The 17,954-nt window shown below is 42.4% G+C and overlaps 1 protein-coding gene across 7 annotated transcripts in view; it reads right to left on the reverse strand.

Moving 5' to 3' along the window:
• ADGRF5 (adhesion G protein-coupled receptor F5) overlaps nt 1-17,954 on the reverse strand; it is a 48,370-nt gene that overhangs the window by 13,377 nt on the left and 17,039 nt on the right. For 2 of the 7 annotated variants that reach the window (XM_074895526.1, XM_074895523.1), the window contains exons 2-13: nt 15,706-15,834; nt 13,399-13,459; nt 11,218-11,388; nt 9,733-9,912; nt 7,158-7,285; nt 6,625-6,683; nt 5,818-5,960; nt 4,771-4,983; nt 3,273-3,506; nt 1,677-1,841; nt 1,328-1,543; nt 842-1,060 (exon numbers count right to left, since the gene is read on the reverse strand). In XM_074895526.1, the coding sequence (XP_074751627.1) occupies nt 842-1,060; nt 1,328-1,543; nt 1,677-1,841; nt 3,273-3,506; nt 4,771-4,983; nt 5,818-5,960; nt 6,625-6,683; nt 7,158-7,285; nt 9,733-9,912; nt 11,218-11,388; nt 13,399-13,459; nt 15,706-15,834 (1,918 nt within the window). Of the gene's footprint in view, nt 1-841; nt 1,061-1,327; nt 1,544-1,676; nt 1,842-3,272; nt 3,507-4,770; nt 4,984-5,817; nt 5,961-6,624; nt 6,684-7,157; nt 7,286-9,732; nt 9,913-11,217; nt 11,389-13,398; nt 13,460-15,705; nt 15,835-17,115; nt 17,281-17,954 lie in introns of all 7 variants that reach the window. The other 5 variants (XM_074895528.1, XM_074895529.1, XM_074895524.1 and 2 more) reach the window with 5 other exon arrangements.

Consider the following 17,954-nt stretch of genomic DNA (forward strand, 5'->3'; position numbering starts at 1 on the left):
TATACTCTTCTGACAACTTCTTCTACCACAGCTGTTTTGTTTAGGCTAAGGTACTTTTCTGCTGTTCCTATAGGGTTGTTGTTAACTGGGGATCTGTACCACACTGCCACTGTTTTTCAGCATGTCTGTGCCTGAGGGTCCCTGACTTCCCTCCTCTTCCAACAAGGTCTTAGCATTTTTCTTAGCAGCCAAAGGACTCCTTAGTTTCCAGCTGCTTTACACTTCAGCCTGTTGTTTATGCACTCCTGCATGTTTTCTGACTTAGTTTAGGTGGCTCTTTGCTGTTTTCAAATTAACTGTTTTGTAACCTACTTGAAAACTTTTGCTATATAAAAACATGCCAGAGAAGCTGCAGAACTGCCCTAAATTTGAAGACATGGAACCTTAGGCTTCTGTGCTGTTAAAAATATGTTAGCCATATCCTTGAAGAAAAGAGAACAGTACTTTGAATTGCATTCTTAATGTATTATTATACATTTTTTTGTAATTCAGAAGATCATCTTCTTAAGTAGCATTTCCTTGATACTCAGTTCAAAAATGTGTCTGAGATAAAAATAATGTATTTATGGGTTTTATGTATTTATCGCTACAGTAGTGACTTCAGTTGCTCTTCTATTCTCAGCCATGCTCCTCAGGCATAGTAACCATCCCACAAAAAAGTCCATTACCCCTTTTTTACACTCTCAAGAGTACTTGTGGGTTGTCATAATAGCAGTAAGTATGAATTGGTTACACAGACCTAATTGAAAGCAAAAAATCCCAGAGACTGGGTTGTGACCTATAGCGCAACTGCTGTGTGACACTGATTCTGCAAGTTTATTGTTCGTTTATTGCTCCTTACCAACTTGAAATTCATTTTGTTGAACCACGAAGGTAACGTTGTAATTTTCCATGGTGTTAGCACTTATGCAGCACTCAAGGGTTTGTTGCACTTTGCACTGTATAGATGCTGCAATGGGGTCTATCAGGATGTTCTTCTTCAGAGGCAAGGAAATAACCTCGATTGTCACATTGGCAGAACTCTCCAGGTACTTCTGGGAGAATGTGCAGATGTAGATGCCTGAAAGAAGCGACACAAAACCCATGGCTCAGTCAACAGACATTCTCAACTTTTCAATGGTCATGAGCCCTAACACTGAACAAATCCAGTGTCGTCAGCAGCGTCATATCTTGCTGTCCTCCAGCAGTTACTATTTTAACTTTTTTTTTTTTCTTTTTTTTGAATTTACAGTGGCCAGGCTTCACAGTGATTTGCAGGGCTAGGGGTGCTGTAAATGATCTGGTACATAAATTGTCTTTGTAGCCGGTACAAACCAGGTTCACTCACCGTTCCAGTCCTGTGTAGCAGTCTCCACTGTGAGCACAGATGTGGCTGGAAATTTGCTATTTTTGATGCATGTATCACAGCCTACTGTTTTTGTCTTGTTTCCAGACTGAATTTTCCAACTGATGCTGTCATAATTGCTCACATCACTTTCACACATTAGACTGAATGGATGTCCCTCGGAAACTGAGTTTGTGCTTGGAGATACTGTTACATGGGCTGAGACAACACAAGATAAATGTCATATAACAAGAGTCATTGTTATAACCATATGCTTGCAAATGACATGTGTCACAGGGGCCACCTACGTGTTAAAGAACTGGTGGTCTGTTACATGCTACCTGACACTTACCTGTCCGGAGGTACATCACGCTGATGTTTTGGCTGCACCTGGCACCGTATCCAGTCTGCAGCTTACATGTATATGTTGTCACTGTACCTGACTTTTCAGGTGGGCATAGTGATTCGTCAATCTTAAGCCTGTATTCAGTGCAGTTTTCACTGAAACTGGGGACTCCTAGAGAGAAACAAACATTCTTTGAAGGGCTATGGACGTCTGAAAATACCTGGGCTCCGGAAATCACAAGCAATCACTCTAGCTAAGGAAAACCTTGTGGGTCTGTATGTAACCTTTGACAACATGGCACTTTTTAACTCATCGTTGCTGAAGTTCATTCACATCTTTTACTCTGGCAACAGTCATGGTGTTTTTCCAAAGGCCTGACGACAGCTCTCAGCACTGTGCTGGGCACTTACGGCCAATATCAGTCTGAAAGCAACATCGCTTGAATATCTCAGGATAAACCAAAATGAAGATTAGTCTGGTTCAGCCTAACCTCTGTCTGCAATATTTAGGATGAGTAAGATAAGTAAAACACGAGTAAATACCACAGATTTTGATGTCATCTTAATTTGAAATAAACGTTTGGGGGTACTAGAGAGTCATTCATCTCTAAATCTGAAGAGTGATGGTTTAGCTGTAAGGTGAAAACCCCACTAAAGCTGTCCTATGCTGCAGCTGATAGAGCATCTGGCATGAGAGCAGAGTTCCTGGGGGAAAGCCTGGCCACAGGGAACCAAGGGTGAAACAGCTCATTACAGCAGGCCAGGATCACCCCCCTCTCTGCAAGCATGCCGTGGAAATGACTGTGCACATGAGTTTTGAAGGTTTTCTCTCATTTTGCTGTCCTGCTTTCTGTTAAATTTCATTTATAACAAGCAGTTAACAATGAACAGTTAATCTATACTCATAAAATATGAAGAGGGCAATAGGCTGTTTATGGCTATGGTTTACAGACATTTATGAGGTTTCTATTGATGTTATTTTGTAACACGATTGCCTGGTGCTTTATTATCTTTTTATATTCACACTATAAGGAAAACCTTGTGGGATGCCTCTGACTCAACTGGCGTGTGAAATATCACAACTACAGGTACAGAAGGAAACTGTGATTCTGTGATTCTACAGGTCGAGAGGGAAACTGTGCGTTTAGCTACGCTGCAGCTGTTTCAATATGTAGCACCTGTGTCTCTTAGATACCAGCGTGTGTTACACAGAAGCTTTTTATACCACAAGGGTGATTCTGGAAATAGTTGTAGAGACTGATTCATTCATCTGTCCTCTTAAAACTAGACAATACAGAAATAAACCTTTTGGAAAATGTCAGTATGATGCAGATCCAGGCAGCTGTTTCCATCCAGGATGGCACAGTTTTAAGCATCAATGTCCACACAGTGCATGGAGATGCCCATCATCCCACTGGCACCTGTACAACTCATATAGAGCCTGTACCATGCTGTCCATTCATCATCCCTCCCACACACACACATCTTTGGAGCACATCTCATATTCATCCTAGGACTCGGCCTTTGGGGTAGCCAGTTAGGAGGTTATCTTTGAAGAACAAACAAACCTAGCAGATGAAAGACAACCTTTTGTTAATCTTACCCGTAATATTGATTGCTCCATTTACTTTCCAGTCACCAGTAAGTGATGGTAGGTGTCTGTCAATACAACAGGAGAGCAGAGGACTGTTTGTCTGCATTTCAGGACTGTTGCATGTAACACTGATGTCATTTAAGTTTGGGGTGACGTACAGCAGAGAGACTAATATCGTTTGTGTGGCCTTGAATATCCATGTGGTAAGGTGTTTGCTCATTGTGAAAGTGCACCTATAGGAACCTGTAAAGCATAGGCAATATCTTACCAGTGAGATCACATTTTGCTGGTTTTTCCTCTGCATTTGGAGTTAGGAGCTGGGAGCTACTACTACACCTAGTTTTCACATCTCCCTGCTCTGCAGTGATTCTGCTACTTGCTCATCAAAATGTACCATCAGGTCATCTGCAGTATGCTTTCTGCAGACTCCTGGTACAGATTAGGCAGCCTCAGTGTTGATGGGTACTTCAGAAGACACCAGAGCTCTGGGACTGAAATACTTAAAATCTGTCTCTGTTGGTGTTTTGGGATCCCATAACCCACATGGCAGCAATATGTCATGGTAAGAATGTAGTCTGACTGTTCAAAAGGTTCCTTACACAGAATGGGTGAGAGAGGTGCCCAGGGTGGACACCCCAAAAGCTGAGTGTAGGCACATACACCTACCTCAGAAGGTATTGCCAAAGAGAGCATTTATCAGCCACTTTCTCAGGCACTTGTCCCCTGGATGCAGACAAGCTTCCTTTTGAAATTGGCAATCAGAGCTCCAAACTTCCTTCATGCTTTAGGTATGTGGATTCCCCCATTGGGATAGCCAAGTGAGTAGGCCACTTACATAGGGCTGGGGACACCAAGGTTCAGGGCATCCTTAGCCCAAAGAAGTTTGGACCCATGACTGCTACCTCACATATGTGTGCCCAAAAACCTGGTCACAGGTTCCCCTTTCTGAAGTTGAATGTAAAATCCCTGGTTCAAAGAGAGGAAATGAGTAGGAACTTGAGTCAAAACTCTGCTAATACATGATAATTACTCTGACAACTCCTCCCAGCAAAATGTCACCAATTTACCTGCTTCTGATTTTCAAAAAGCCCTAAATATGAAAAACTGTAACTCCGAGCTCTGATTAGCTAGGTTATGTTTGCAAATTGGGCAAGGGCTATCAAGGACAAATTCAGCCACAGCCTCCAGTTACCACACCAAAAGGGTGGGAAGGCCTCACGGTCATATAGTCACTGCTGTCTCCTGTGATACGGCAGGGAAGCCTGGCACTGAGAATACCCAGGTCTGTATAGTCTCTTCAGTCAATTCACATCTTACTGGCAATGCCAGTCAGTATGCCGTTCATTAGAGAAAAAAAAAAAAAAAAAAAAAAAAAAGGAAAATTATGAGACACAGTGCATTTTTCACATTTGCTCTAGGAAAATAGTCACTGCATTCTTCATTGCTTTTTATAGAACTAGACACACTAGAGATTTATATCTGCTGTTTTAATTATAGAAAATCATACCAGAATCCTTCATCGTAATGTTGACAATTTTAAGAATCGACCTTGAGGTTCCCCTTGAAACTTTTCTTTCTATTGAATAGTGGAAGCTGGTTGTGATGATCTGATCAAAGTGATACCAGGTCACGTTCTCAGATGTTGAATTTATCTCACAAATCAGGCTTACTGTATCCCCTTCAAAAATGTCTCCAGGACTCACAGTGAAGTTTGTCTGATCTGAGAAGACAAAGAGCAACATTCTGCATTATTGTCATTTCAGCTCACATCTATATGGTGTCCTCCATCTCATGGGAATCCTGGGTGTTTCACAACTAATACACACTCAGCATCAGTTGCAGGGCACTGCCTCTGATAAGCTATGAAATTTTCCTGCAATACATTCTTCTACTATTTTTGTCAGCCAAAGATCCCAGAAGGTTTTCTGCAGAGCGCCAGAAATATTATCACCACCACTAGTTTCTAAATAGATAAGCTGGGAGGGGAAGCAACCAGGTTAAAGAGAAGCAATCAGATTAATGAAGAGCAACCAAGTTAAAGTAATTCTCTGAGACAGACAGTGCAGCAGTCGGGGCACTGAGAGTGCAGCACCTCTGGGACATTTGATCTGGCAACTGAATTGTAACACACTGTCCAGCAGCAGCATGGAAAATGTGCCAGGGAAGCCAGGGGGAACCTGATCTCATGTAGACTGCAAGAGGTTTTTGTTTTGTTTGAAGAAGTGGGAAGTGCTGGCAGCCTGATATGCCGAAAGCTGTCTTGGTTCTGGAGGTGAGATTAAGGGTATTCAATCTCCCTCCCATGGAGAGACTGCACCAGGGTTCAGTGGAGTAGCTGGAAGGATTTGGTTTTCTGTGGGAGGTACTGCATGCACATTCATCTCCTCTGAGTCCTAAGCTTTGGTGGCACAGGATGAAATTGAAACAGCCAGAGAAATAAATGGTTTTTTAAGGTCTGCTACCAAGTAATCAACAGTATAAGACAGCTACATGGTTCAGGCTAGAAATACTAAAGTAAAGGTTGAAGGAAAACACTGAGACGCCTTAAACTTACTAGTTATTTCTGTTGTGAAGGTAGATTGGTCTACTTTGTAAAACGCATCGAGAAATTGTGGTACAATTTTGTTGGCACTTGCTATCTGAGCGAAGCTTGCTGCTCCTGCTTTTACCTCGTAGTTCACAAAAACACTTCCAGGCCTAAACAGATACAAGAATGAGAGAAGAACCAGGATTAAACATCCTTGCATATTAGTGGTTTTCTGTTTTGTGGTGACCCATCTTTCATGGATAGGAAGGCTTCACAGGGCTCACCTGTGAAGGCTCCTGTTGTGACTCACAACTTGCTCTGGTTTACAAGAAGGTTGTGCTACACCTCTTCCCAAAATAATAACACCTTTATGTGACATCTCTTTCATCTGCTGTCTATTTCTAGTAAAGCTCCCTAAATTACAGCTGCTTTTAAATATTTGTGGACTTAAGTAATGTCTTTTTTATCCAGATCCAATGTTATATCCAGAGTCAATGTACTAATTCATCTTCCTAATGACCTAGGAAATTATGTTAAGTTTACTCGCATCCTTCTCCCCTTTTGGGTGGAATTCATTCTTTCCCCCAAATTTTTTGATCCAGATGGATAATGATTATGTATCTTGGACTTTTGCACAGTAGTGAATTTTACCCACAGTCCCATTTCCATGCTAATTGTTGGTCTTTCCTTTGCAGCTCTTACATTTTTATTCAATATGTACATACTGGGCACAGGTTCTAGCCAGAATGAACGTAGTCTTTGCGGGCCAGTGTCTCCTTGAGACTGGACAGAAAGATTTGTGTCTTCCAGGAAAAAATGAAATTGTTTACTTACCTGAAACCAGTTACTGTTGCCGATACAAAGCCTGGTAAACATCTGTAGCTAGCGTGAAACTGTAAACAAAGACATATTACATGACATAAGTCCTCTGCATATTACTTGAGTGTGCTTAAAACAGGAAACTCTCCGTTCAGTACTGATGTGAGTAAGGGCTGGTGGCATATCTGATACAACAGGCCTGGTGCTGTCCCAGCTGTCATGAGTTAAACTTCTGTTGGTGGTTTCATTCTATGTGTGCTCATGTGGATTTAAGCTGGGACAAATAATGTGATTTTTTTTTTCATGCTTTTGATGCAAAAGATTCCTAAATACTTCCCTGTCAGCCACCATATTAAAATGAATGGGAGTATTGACAATGCCTTTCAACGGATGTCAGCTCTGGCTCACTTTGTAGCTACCACTGCTGCATACTTCACAGCTCCCCACAGAGACAGTGACAGTGCACCCTATTTCCCAGACATTTAGGGTAAATAGCATATTTCTTAGAGGGATTTCTGCCTTCAGAAATGGAAAACTAAAGTAATTACCGCTTTTTCAAGGTCAGTTTTGTATTTTTTGTAAAATTCAGAAGAAGAATTCGTGAGCTCATACAGAAACTTTGTGTCGAGTCTGACTGACATATTCATTACAATGGGCTCTTCCATACCACATGAGTCTGTAAGAAAAAAATAAAAATAAATGTAAAAATAATCTTAAGCAATGCTTACAAAGTGACTCCTCAGCTTTTCTTCTAACTTCATCATAGAATCATAGAATCATATAATGGTATGGGTTGGAAGGGACCTTTAAAGATTATCTAGTCCAATTTCCAGCCTGGACTTGAACACTTCCAATGATGGGGCATCCACAACCTCTCTGGGCAACTTGTTCCAGTGTCTAACCACACACACGGTAAAAAATTTATTCCTTATATCTAGTCTAGATCTACCCTCTTTCAGTTTAAAGCCATTACACCTTGTACCATCACAACAGACCCCAGTAAAATGTCCAACCCATCTTTCTTATAAGCCCCTTTAAGTACTGAAAGGCCACAATAAGATCTTGGAGACTTCTCCAGGCTGAACACCCCCAACTCTCTCAGCCTGTCCTCACAGGGGGTGCTCCAGCCCTCTGATCATCTTCATGCCTGTCGTGTGCTGAGGGCCCCAGAGCTGGACACAGTACTCCTGGTGGGGTCTCACGAGAGTGGAGCAGACGGGCAGAATCTCCTCCCTTGACCTGCTGGTCATGCTGCTTTCGATGCAGCCCAGGATGTCGTTGGCTTTCTGGTCTGTGAGTGCACATTCCTGGCTCATGTCTAGCTTTTCATCTACCAGTACCCCCTAAGTCCTTCTCAGGAGAGATGCTCTCAATTCCTTCATCCCTCAGACTGTGCTGATACTGGGGTTTGCCCTGACTGAGGTGAAGGACCTTTCACTTGGCCTTGTTGAACTTCATGAGATTGGCACAGGCCCACTTCTTGAGCGGTCAAGGTCCCGCTGGATGACATCCCTTCTCTCTAGCAAATCAATACCATCACTCAGCTTGGTGTCATCTGCCCACTTGTTGAGGGGGCACTCAATCTCACTACCTAAGTCATTGATGAAGATATTAAATAGTACAGATCCTTGAGGATATCACTTGCTACTGGCTTCAACTTGGATGTTGATCGATTGACTATAACTCTTTGGATGTGACCACGCAACCAGTTCTTTATTCATTTAACAGCCCATCAGCCAGACCCATATGTCTCCAATTTAGCAGCAAGAATGTTGTGGGGGATCGTATGAAAGACCTTGCAGAAGTCTAGGCAAGTGACACCTGTAGCTCTTCCCTTGTCCACTGATGCAGTCACTCCATCCTATAAAACCACTAGATTAGTCAGGCATAATTTGCCCTTCATGAAGCCATGCTAATCCTAAATCAAAATCTTACAACTTGTCAAGATTCATCTGTATAATAGGGAAGTTGGGTTTTTCCTAATTTTCTCTAATTTAAATGCCTGGCATCTGCTAGATACCTAGACTCCCTCTCTAGTTGATGCAAAACTGTAGACACCTTCAGAAGGTGATAGACAGCTTTTCTACAATGGTTAAATTGCTGTATTGCTCCAGTTATACAGAGTTTGGATGAATAACTTTGATGAGATACTCAACTTTCACACAGTGAAAGTTAAACAGAATGAATCTCCACCTATATTTCACTGAAATGATTGGAAAGATCCTCAATGACTTTAGGAAGGCAATATTCTGAGTGAACACCCATCAGTGGGGACAAAAGAATATAAAATGCTTAGAATATAAAATACTGGAATTTTCTAAGCTGGGTCCATTTAAAGTTATGTTTATACCATAAAGTAAGGAGCATTGTACCCCGGGCCCTGGACTTCTAAGGAGTGTGCAGCTTCCATGTGGAAGAGATACTAGCTCTAGTCCTTGAAATAGTATAGCAGTATTGATGTGGGCCTGCCCTATGATAAAAGCGTTGCCTCTAAGCAGAGCTGATTAGAATGGGGATGCTGACAGCACTGGACTGCTTCCAGCTCTAGGGCCACCTCTGAGTATCTCTGCATGCTGCCCCATCACAAATCAGAGGCAGAGCCTCATGGAGGTTTCTCCTGGATTGCAAAGACAACAAGTAGTGCCCCACCCCAGTGCTGACAAGCCTAAGTATCCAGTCATCTGTCAGGTTCCTAAAAACTCATGGGCACCTTGTCATGAGAGTCATGAAATAAAACCAAACAAATGCTGGGGTTTGTTTTTTTCTTTCTTTTCTCTTGAGCACTATGGCACCCTTTGGTCACATTTGTAAGTTCCTCTGTTGAAAATCTGATGAGATGAAACTTGCTTTGCTTAGCAGAACCTGGAAGTCCCAAAGGGGCATGTAAATGATTCCAGGGGCTGGGGCTCCAGTATGGCACTAAATATCTGCAAGTACTTGGTTCAAGGTGGACACACATCAAAGAGAAGAGCTCCAGACCATCACTACAGACTTTTCCACATTCATAGGCAATGTGGTAGCCAGCTCAGTCCTGGTGTGCTGCTTTATCATACCTTTAACATTATTCCATCTTATAACAAGTATATGAGTTGTATAATGACAAAGTTCAATGTTCCTCCTTACCTTCAGTCTGAGGCTCACAGTAAGGCCTGTAGAAAGGCATTTCCATCATGTAGCTGCAGGGCAGGTCGAGTGCTAGGCTGTCAGAAGAGCAGGTTATCAAGTCACTGCACACCGCACTTGGCCAGGCGTATCCATTCTCACAAGAACAACAGCTGTTGTTCTCACCACTGGGCAGACAGACTAGTGTCAGACAGAGAAATACTATGAGAATGTAAAACAGGGCATAATATATGGCATATTTACCCTGCTCTATCTTTATACCAGTGATCTCAACTAAATGTTGCCTTCTTGTGAGTTCACTTGAATAATGCAAGCATGATGATGATCTGATGCCTTGCAGATCTTACTATACTGCTAATAAATGACTTGCCAGAAATGGAAACCAGACTAGTACAGGGATAAGTCCGAACAACTACTTTTAAGTAATTGAATGGAGATGTGAAACCTGATCCTAAAAATTGACCTGGCATATTGGCCAGCATCCTATGATAGTTTTCAGATTCAATATTTCTGTATTGCATGGGCTGAAAGGAAATGTTTAGGCATTTAAAGATTGTAGGAGCATATAATGGTCTTTCAAAGTCCCAGTGGTTAGTGAGGTGCTGTGTCATTCTGACTGTATCCTGACAGATGCTGCATGAGAGAAGGTAACACTATCACAACGTGCTATTAAAAACATATTCTAATTAAAAACAAGAACAAAACCACTTCACTGTAAGTTTTTCTGCTTTTAATGTGCCACTGGCAAAGAAATTAACAAAGTGATTTTCACACACTGCATGTGACCCTGAAGGCCTTAAAAGATCCATTTGCATGTTGTTTTGAGAACTGATGAACACTTCCTGTCACTGCTTTATGGGCCAGTGATAGGAGGGTACCAAATCCCCTCCTCTACTGTTGTAAATCCTTGGTGTGTTTGTATATCCTCCACTGTATTAGTTATTTGGTTGTGATAGTGCACAACCACAATTTATGTAATAAAACCTGTCAGATATCTTGCCCTGTAAGAATATGTATAGTGAGCTATATCAGGAAAAAACTGCGTCTCATGCACCCTGTCTCTGTCAGGGTCAGAGTACAGACTCTTACAGCGATTTACATTCCAAACGTAAGTGAAGGGAAGTAAACAGTCTGATAATTGCTGTCGTAGTTTCCTGTAACTTTAAAGTAACTGAGACTGCTTGTTAGTCAAACTGGAGCAAAATCCTTTGGCTCAGGTTTCCTCTGACTTTGTCCCTTCCTTAGGAAAAGAAAAACATCCAGGAGTATTCCTAATGCCAACTTTATATAAAGAGGTGTGGTGGGATGCAGATAACAAAACATGCAGTTGTCTGTTAGAGCTTCAGTCTTGTTGAGTCTTTCAGTAGGTAGCAGAGATAGTTCAATTTTGCTGATTTCTTAGTGTGATGGATGGTAAAACTGGGAGAGATCAAATACTGGCAAAAAAGCACATCACCAGAATATAAAAATAAATAACCAACCCACCTGTTGTAATGTTGATGTTTGAAACTGTCATGTCTACATTTGAAATATTTGTTGAAAGTGGAAGTGTAAAGTTTTTGAAATAGTCTTTGATTGGCTCCAGAAAAGATGAATCCATAAAGCTTACTTCAATGTCAACGGTGTACTCCACAGGGGGAAGGTCAAAAAAAAGCACTGAAAGAGAAATAGCATGAGACTGCAAAGCTCTGGGTGAGGGTAAATCACAAATTGATGGCTTCCAGTTTGGCATTAGGGCTCTTTGTTGTTATTTGATAGTAGCTTAGTGTAGCATTCTGCTTAGGAAATCTTCCTTCCTACACAGCAGATGTTCTGCACATGTTTTATCTGCTTCTTGTCTGACAAAAGCCATATTTCTTTGGTCTCAGAGCAATAGGAAGCTGATACAAATGGCATAATATATACAGGGAAAAGCTGTCTCGTTTCTTCTCTCTGACCCAGCAAGTGGATGGGTTGTCAACCATAGACTGAAGCCATACAGGAATATCTTGTGATCCCTGTCTGGCTTAGGTTCTTTTCTACACCATGCATTTCAACTTGCATAGAAGCTGTGCTCATATATGTCATCACATTGATGGCATCCAGAGGGACCTGGACAAGCTCAAGACGTGGGTCTATGTGAACCTCGATGAAGTTCAACAAAGCCAAGTGGAAGGTCCTGTTTCTGGGTCAGGGCAATCCCCAGTTTTTGCCCCAGGGCAATCCTCAAATGAGAGATTGAGAGCAGCTCTCCTGAGAAGGATTTAGGGGGTACTGGTAGATGAAAAGCTGGACATGAGCCAGGAATGTGCACTCACAGACCAGAAAGCCTGGGCTGCATCAAAAGAAGCATGACAGCAGGTCAAGGGAGGAGATTCTGCCCCTCTACTCCACCCTCGTGAGACCCCACCTGGAGTACTGCATCCAGCTCTGGGGTCCTCAGCACACGACAGGCATGGACCTGTTAAAGAGGGTCCAGAGGAGGCCATGAAAATGATCAGAGGGTTGGAGCACCTGCCCTGTGAGGACAGGCTGAGAGAGTGAGAGAGTTGGGGGTGTTCGGCCTGGAGAAGTCTCCAAGAAGATCTTACTGTGGCCTTTCAGTACTTAAAGAGGGCTTATAAGAAAGACGGGGATGGACATTTTACCGGGGCCTGTTGTGCTAGGACAAGGCGTAATGGTTTTAAACTGAAAGAGGGTAGATCTATATTAGATATAAGGAATAAATTTTTTACAGTGTGAGTGGTTAGACACTGGAACAAGTTGCCCAGAGAGGCTGTAGGTGCCCCATCCCTGGAAACATTCAAGGCCAGGTTGGACGGGGGTCTGAGCAACCTGATCTAATTGAAGATGTCCCTGCTCACTGCAGGAGGTTGGACTAGATCAGCTTTAAATGTCCTTCACAACCCAAACCATTCTATGATTCTATGTCAATCTCTGACAAGACAAACTTTTCCACCTCTTTTGTTTGTGCCTTTATTACTGTTCTGGTTTTGGCTGGGGTAGAGTTAATTTTTGTCATAGTAGCTTGTATGAGGCTGTGTTTTGGATTTGTAATGAAAACAGTGTTGATAACACAACACTTTAGTCATTGTTGAACTGTGTTTACACAGCACCAAGGCTTTCTTTTTTTCCAACTCTTTTCAGCAAGTAGGTTGGGGGTGCAGAAGAAGCTGGAAAGGGACACAGCTGGGACAACTGACCCTAGCTGATCAATATGATGTCACACACCATATGACCTGGCGCATGATGTCCACACCATATGATGTCATGCTCAGCAATAAAATCTAGGGGAAGAAGAAAGGGGAAGACATTCAGAGTTATGGTGTTTGTCTTCCCAAGTAACTGTGACGTGCGATGGAGCCCTGCTTTCCTGGAAATAGCTGAACACCTGCCTGCTGTTGGGAAGTAGCGAGTGAATTCCTTGTTTTGCTTTACTGATGAAACTGTCTGTATCTCAACCTATGAGTTTTCTCACTTTTACCCTTCTGATTCTGTCCCCCATCCCACTGCAGGAGAGTGAGTGAGTGTCTGTGTGGTGCTCAGCTGCTGGCTGGGGTTAAACCACAACAGCTACCTCCCCCTTGATGATCGCAGTTCAGTACCTCAAGAGATCCTGTCCCCAACAGCAATTGCACCCTTGGCTTACTAGAAACCTTCTCCGTTACCACACGTCTGTGTACGTACTGTTTCGCTTCTGCCTTTGCATCTCTGACTGGAAGCTTTCCTCTCCTAGTGCACTGTCAATCTGTGGAAGAAAGAGAGTGAAGCTCTGAGAAAAAAAAAAAAAAAAAACAACAAAGTGAAGCTTTAGCTGCCATTGCTGGCATGAAAGAATTAGTGAAGAGAATACTGGCATGGATATTTTTTTTCCCTCCACCAATCTCAGCCCCCTGCTTCCCCCACCCCACCCCAATCTTCCTCTTTAAACTATTTGTATCTACCAAGCAGGGAAAAGTTAAACACCAGCTGAGAGATGTACTGAGTTTGCAGGTGACTCTTTGCATATCTCTGCAAGGCAATTGCCTCATCTTAGCAGGAATTCTGCATCTGAGCTGCAAACTGGCTAGGTGGCTGATGCAGTGCACTTAGTCTTGGGCCAGCCTTGCAAACTGCTTGGGAAACTGGCCACTCAGCCTTTGAATCCAGAAAATGGACTCGTATTACCCTTTGCTTTCCTCTTTGCTCTGAGCTTCCAGCTCTTCAGCAGCAAAGCCAGCCTGAGTAGGAGTAGAAAGGGGATTGAAATGTCTCGGCTCCAGCTCAGGTGTCAGGTCAGCTATTTTGTGGGCCATCAGTAGCACAGAGTTGACTAGGGCAGTGATGGCACAATTTCAATATGACTGGGTTCATGCAGGGTGCAGCCAAGTGAGATGCAGACCATCATATTTTTTTAATCATGCCCTAAAAATACATTGGCACTACAGTTAGCAAGAAAGGCTAAAGAACAAGCAAAGACGCAGGCAGGAAATGTGTGGCGTTGCCAGTTTCTTGATTCTTACTGAAATCTTTATTTACAGAAAAAGTGAATAGCTTGGCAACTCTTAAGTCATCTCTTTACATAAAGGAACCATCTGGTGTGTGATTAGAGCTGAACTTCGTATCGCAGCTGTGCTGGCAGTGAAGATCTCAAGGTGCGCGGGCGTTTTTGCACTGCTGGGGGTACTACCTTTCAGTACTACCTTCCAGCTTAGAGACTAGCTGTGAGACTTACAGAAAGCCCACCGCTGATCCACTTCTCCCCCCAGGTTTGGACTCCGTAGTTTCCTTTTTCAATTATTCTCCCACACAACTGCAGGTTCTTGCAATATTTCACACCATTAAATGTCTCATTTGCAGGGTGTACTGTGGATCAATGATGTTTAAAAATGAGGTGTTACTCCTCTCATGAAAATGCTTAAGTGCTGAGATGGAGTCAGTTTGAAAAAAACAGAGCAAAGAAGATACTTGGTCACTATTAGACATCAGCCAAAGGGCAGATGAGGCTGCTGGAACCAGCTATATCTTAGTTTGCCAAGACAGGGGATGGAGGCTGAAACAGCTTAAGGAGTTCCCACCTGCCTCTTAATGTTTCTTTTCCTTTTTTCAACCTGCTCAAAAAAGCTCATTGTGTTCTGGTCAGTCCCTGTGGTGCTAGGGGCTGAACACAGATGTTAGAATACGTTTTGGCTTGATAGGGTTTGTAATGCCAAAGACAAAAAAAAGTATTTTCTGGTCTAATAATAATTGTGATAGACCGAGAGTTGCTGGACTAGTTTTCTTTACCAGACTATACTAACTTCCATTTGGTCAGTCCCTTTGTTTGTCTGTTCCTCTTTGTCCTTTCTAGTTATGGACTGTTTGTGCAGAAACTCTCTGTTAACAAACTCATATACAGGGTGAAGCTCAAAATGCCTTTCCATAACTCACACTAGTGATGAAGCAAAAGAGGTATGTGAGGATTATTGAAAAAGTGGGAAACTGAAGGGAAGTCTGAATCCAAGCGCAACGTTTAAACACAAGTCACTCAGGAGTGGCATTTTGGCCATGTGTAATTGTCCTACTGTTAAGTGGTGACACTCCTTGTCACCTACCTGTAAGCACCTCTTGTGCCAGAGCCAATTTTGCTGGCATGTCAATTCTAGGCAAGATTTATTTGGTTTCTGTGTCCCACAGGATGGATAATCCCATCCAGGAACAGCATCCATGTAACTGTTACCTAGGCTTAGCTCCAGGGACAGCAATTTAAATCCCTTGCAAACTAACACACGTGAGAAAAAAGTGAGAAATTTCACTCAGTTCCTTCTGGAGAGGCTTTAAGACTGGGAAGCAGGAAGAGCCCAGTTCCTGGATTTCTCTCTCTCTTTTACACACTCGGGAGACTCTGGGTTCAGTTTCCCCACCTGATCTTATACCAACTTCTAAGCTTTTGTGGATGTAAAGGAGAGCTGTAGCAGCTGGGTGCTACAAGTAGAGACCAAATGAAAACCAGTGGGGCTGGGAAGGGATACTCACCACATATTGGATGAAGGGATTGAAGTTTGAGTCCTGTGATGTCTGGCAACATGCTGTGACCAGTAGAAACAGGCAATGGAGACCTGCAGTAATTGGGGACGGCATTGTGTCCAGTGACTGCTGTACGGCCTGAGAGGAAAATGAAGCAAAAGGACCAGGGAATTTTCAGCCGACTCGTAGAGTAGGAAATACCAACGCACTCTATCAAGACAGGATGTTCAGACTTTTTCAGCACACTCTGCCTGTTCACTCCATGCAAGACAGAGCATGGAACAAGGTCTGTACTTATTCCTCTGCCACTGTGATCAGACTCTTTCTCTTAGATCTCCTTTTTTTCATGTCAGCTGTACCTACTCGGAACAGGGAGAAAGAAATCACTTGGAGAAAGCAGAGTCCTAAGTAGATTCTTAAAAGGGACAAATGACATGCTAGAAATTCATCTGCCATGAGAAAAGTTGACTGTGGATCTTCAAATGTTCCTCACAGTGGTACTTGGCAGACGCACAGCCAGAACATGAGGGAATAGTTAGAAATGTTGCTGTCAGTGAGGGCCTGTCCCATTGCAGCAGGGAGAGCTCTGCTACCAGTCATGTCCCACTCTGGAGAGGGCTGTAGGAACATCATGGGATCAGCTAGAGATTTCTAGATTTTTGTTACCCCTTGGCTAAAGAGAAAAACAATGAATAGGGGTATCTCCTGAAAAAAAATCCATGTAATTCTGAGTTTTTAGTACACACCTCCATTAATTGCAATGAAGCTAACAAGTAAACAACCTAGAACCCAAGAATACTGACACACCAGTATATAATGTGGTGCCTGAAATCAAAATCCAGAAAAAAACAACTTTTTCCAGCTCATTAATACCTAAGATAATTTACTCATGCAGTAGATTGGATGATGAAGCATAAAGGGAGAGGCAGAACATGCATTGACCCTTACAACAGGTGCTGACGCATTTATGCAACCAGAGGAAATAGAGAAAAGGAGCTGAAGAATATGTAAAAAAAGAATAAACAATTAGTAGAGAACTACATGAAAAGGCAGAACCCAGATTGTGAAAATCGTTTTAAGAAAGGAAAGTGCTGAGAAAAGACTGTTAAGAATAGTACTGAACCCTGAGTGGGTAACATCAGCTTGATTAAAATCCTAAACTTTTGTAAAATTATCTTTTTTGTACTGACAAGGTTGTTCATACAAACTCAGACTTTGAAAGTCTATGAATCACCAGGTGAAAGCAGAGAAATCAGCACCTCCTGAGATGATAATGAACACTGGCAATGGCTGTTTATTGCCACCGTTGTGCGTATCAGAGCTGGTGCTCTCAAGTCGACAGGAAGCTGCATTGTGACTTTCCTGCTTAGAAGAGCCCATGATGGAAAATTATAATATGAACTTGATCAGTGGTCTCACCTTGTGAACGGATAGAGGACAGCAATGAGCTTATAGCCAAGCAATATACCTGATGTCACCGAAGTGGGTTTCCAGCAGGGATTTGTCAGGGTTTCTCACCAAAGGTGATTCTTAGAGTGATTTGTTTGTAGTAAGACATCACATGGATACTGGCTTGGTTAAAAGCTAGGAGACAAAAGTAGGAAGAAATTATTTATTTACTTTTCCAATAGAGAGATGTCATCACCAGAGCTCTGCAGGAACATGCGTGTAAGTCTGTGTTTTACCCTCTGTTTTCAAGTCATGTGGCAGTGATTAGTGATACGACACTGTGGAAAACTTCAACTGGTTGAGACTAACAAAGTCTGCCTGTGAAGATCTGCATAGAGATCACTGTATATAGAGTGACTGAGTCATGAAATTCGTGAAATTCAACACTGATAAGTGTAAGGTAGAAAGAAATGACCCTGACTTCATGCATTCTGTGATGGGCTCTGAACTGATTACTACAACTCAGAAATGGGGTGTGAAGAAATGTCGACTGAATTCTGAGATGCAATTAAAAAATGAAAATTAATTTTAAGATATTTTAGGGTAGCCACAGAGGAAAAAAACCAACTGTGCTATCTAGACATCTGAGCTGATGCAGTATGTCTGCTCTTATGTTCCTATATAGTAATAAGCAGAAAGCAAGACATCTCACTGATTCAGAATATCCTCCCATCCCAGCCCAAAATTCATTAAAAAAAAGACTGTTACAGGCTTTTTTAATGCAATAGACAAATGGCTGGCAGAATTAGGAAAAAAGGTAGGGAAAAGTTTCTTCTGTTTCCTGGGCATGTCTATCAGTATAACCAGCA

Source organism: Athene noctua, chromosome 1 (genome assembly GCF_965140245.1).
Source record: "Athene noctua chromosome 1, bAthNoc1.hap1.1, whole genome shotgun sequence".
NCBI lineage: Eukaryota > Metazoa > Chordata > Aves > Strigiformes > Strigidae > Athene > Athene noctua.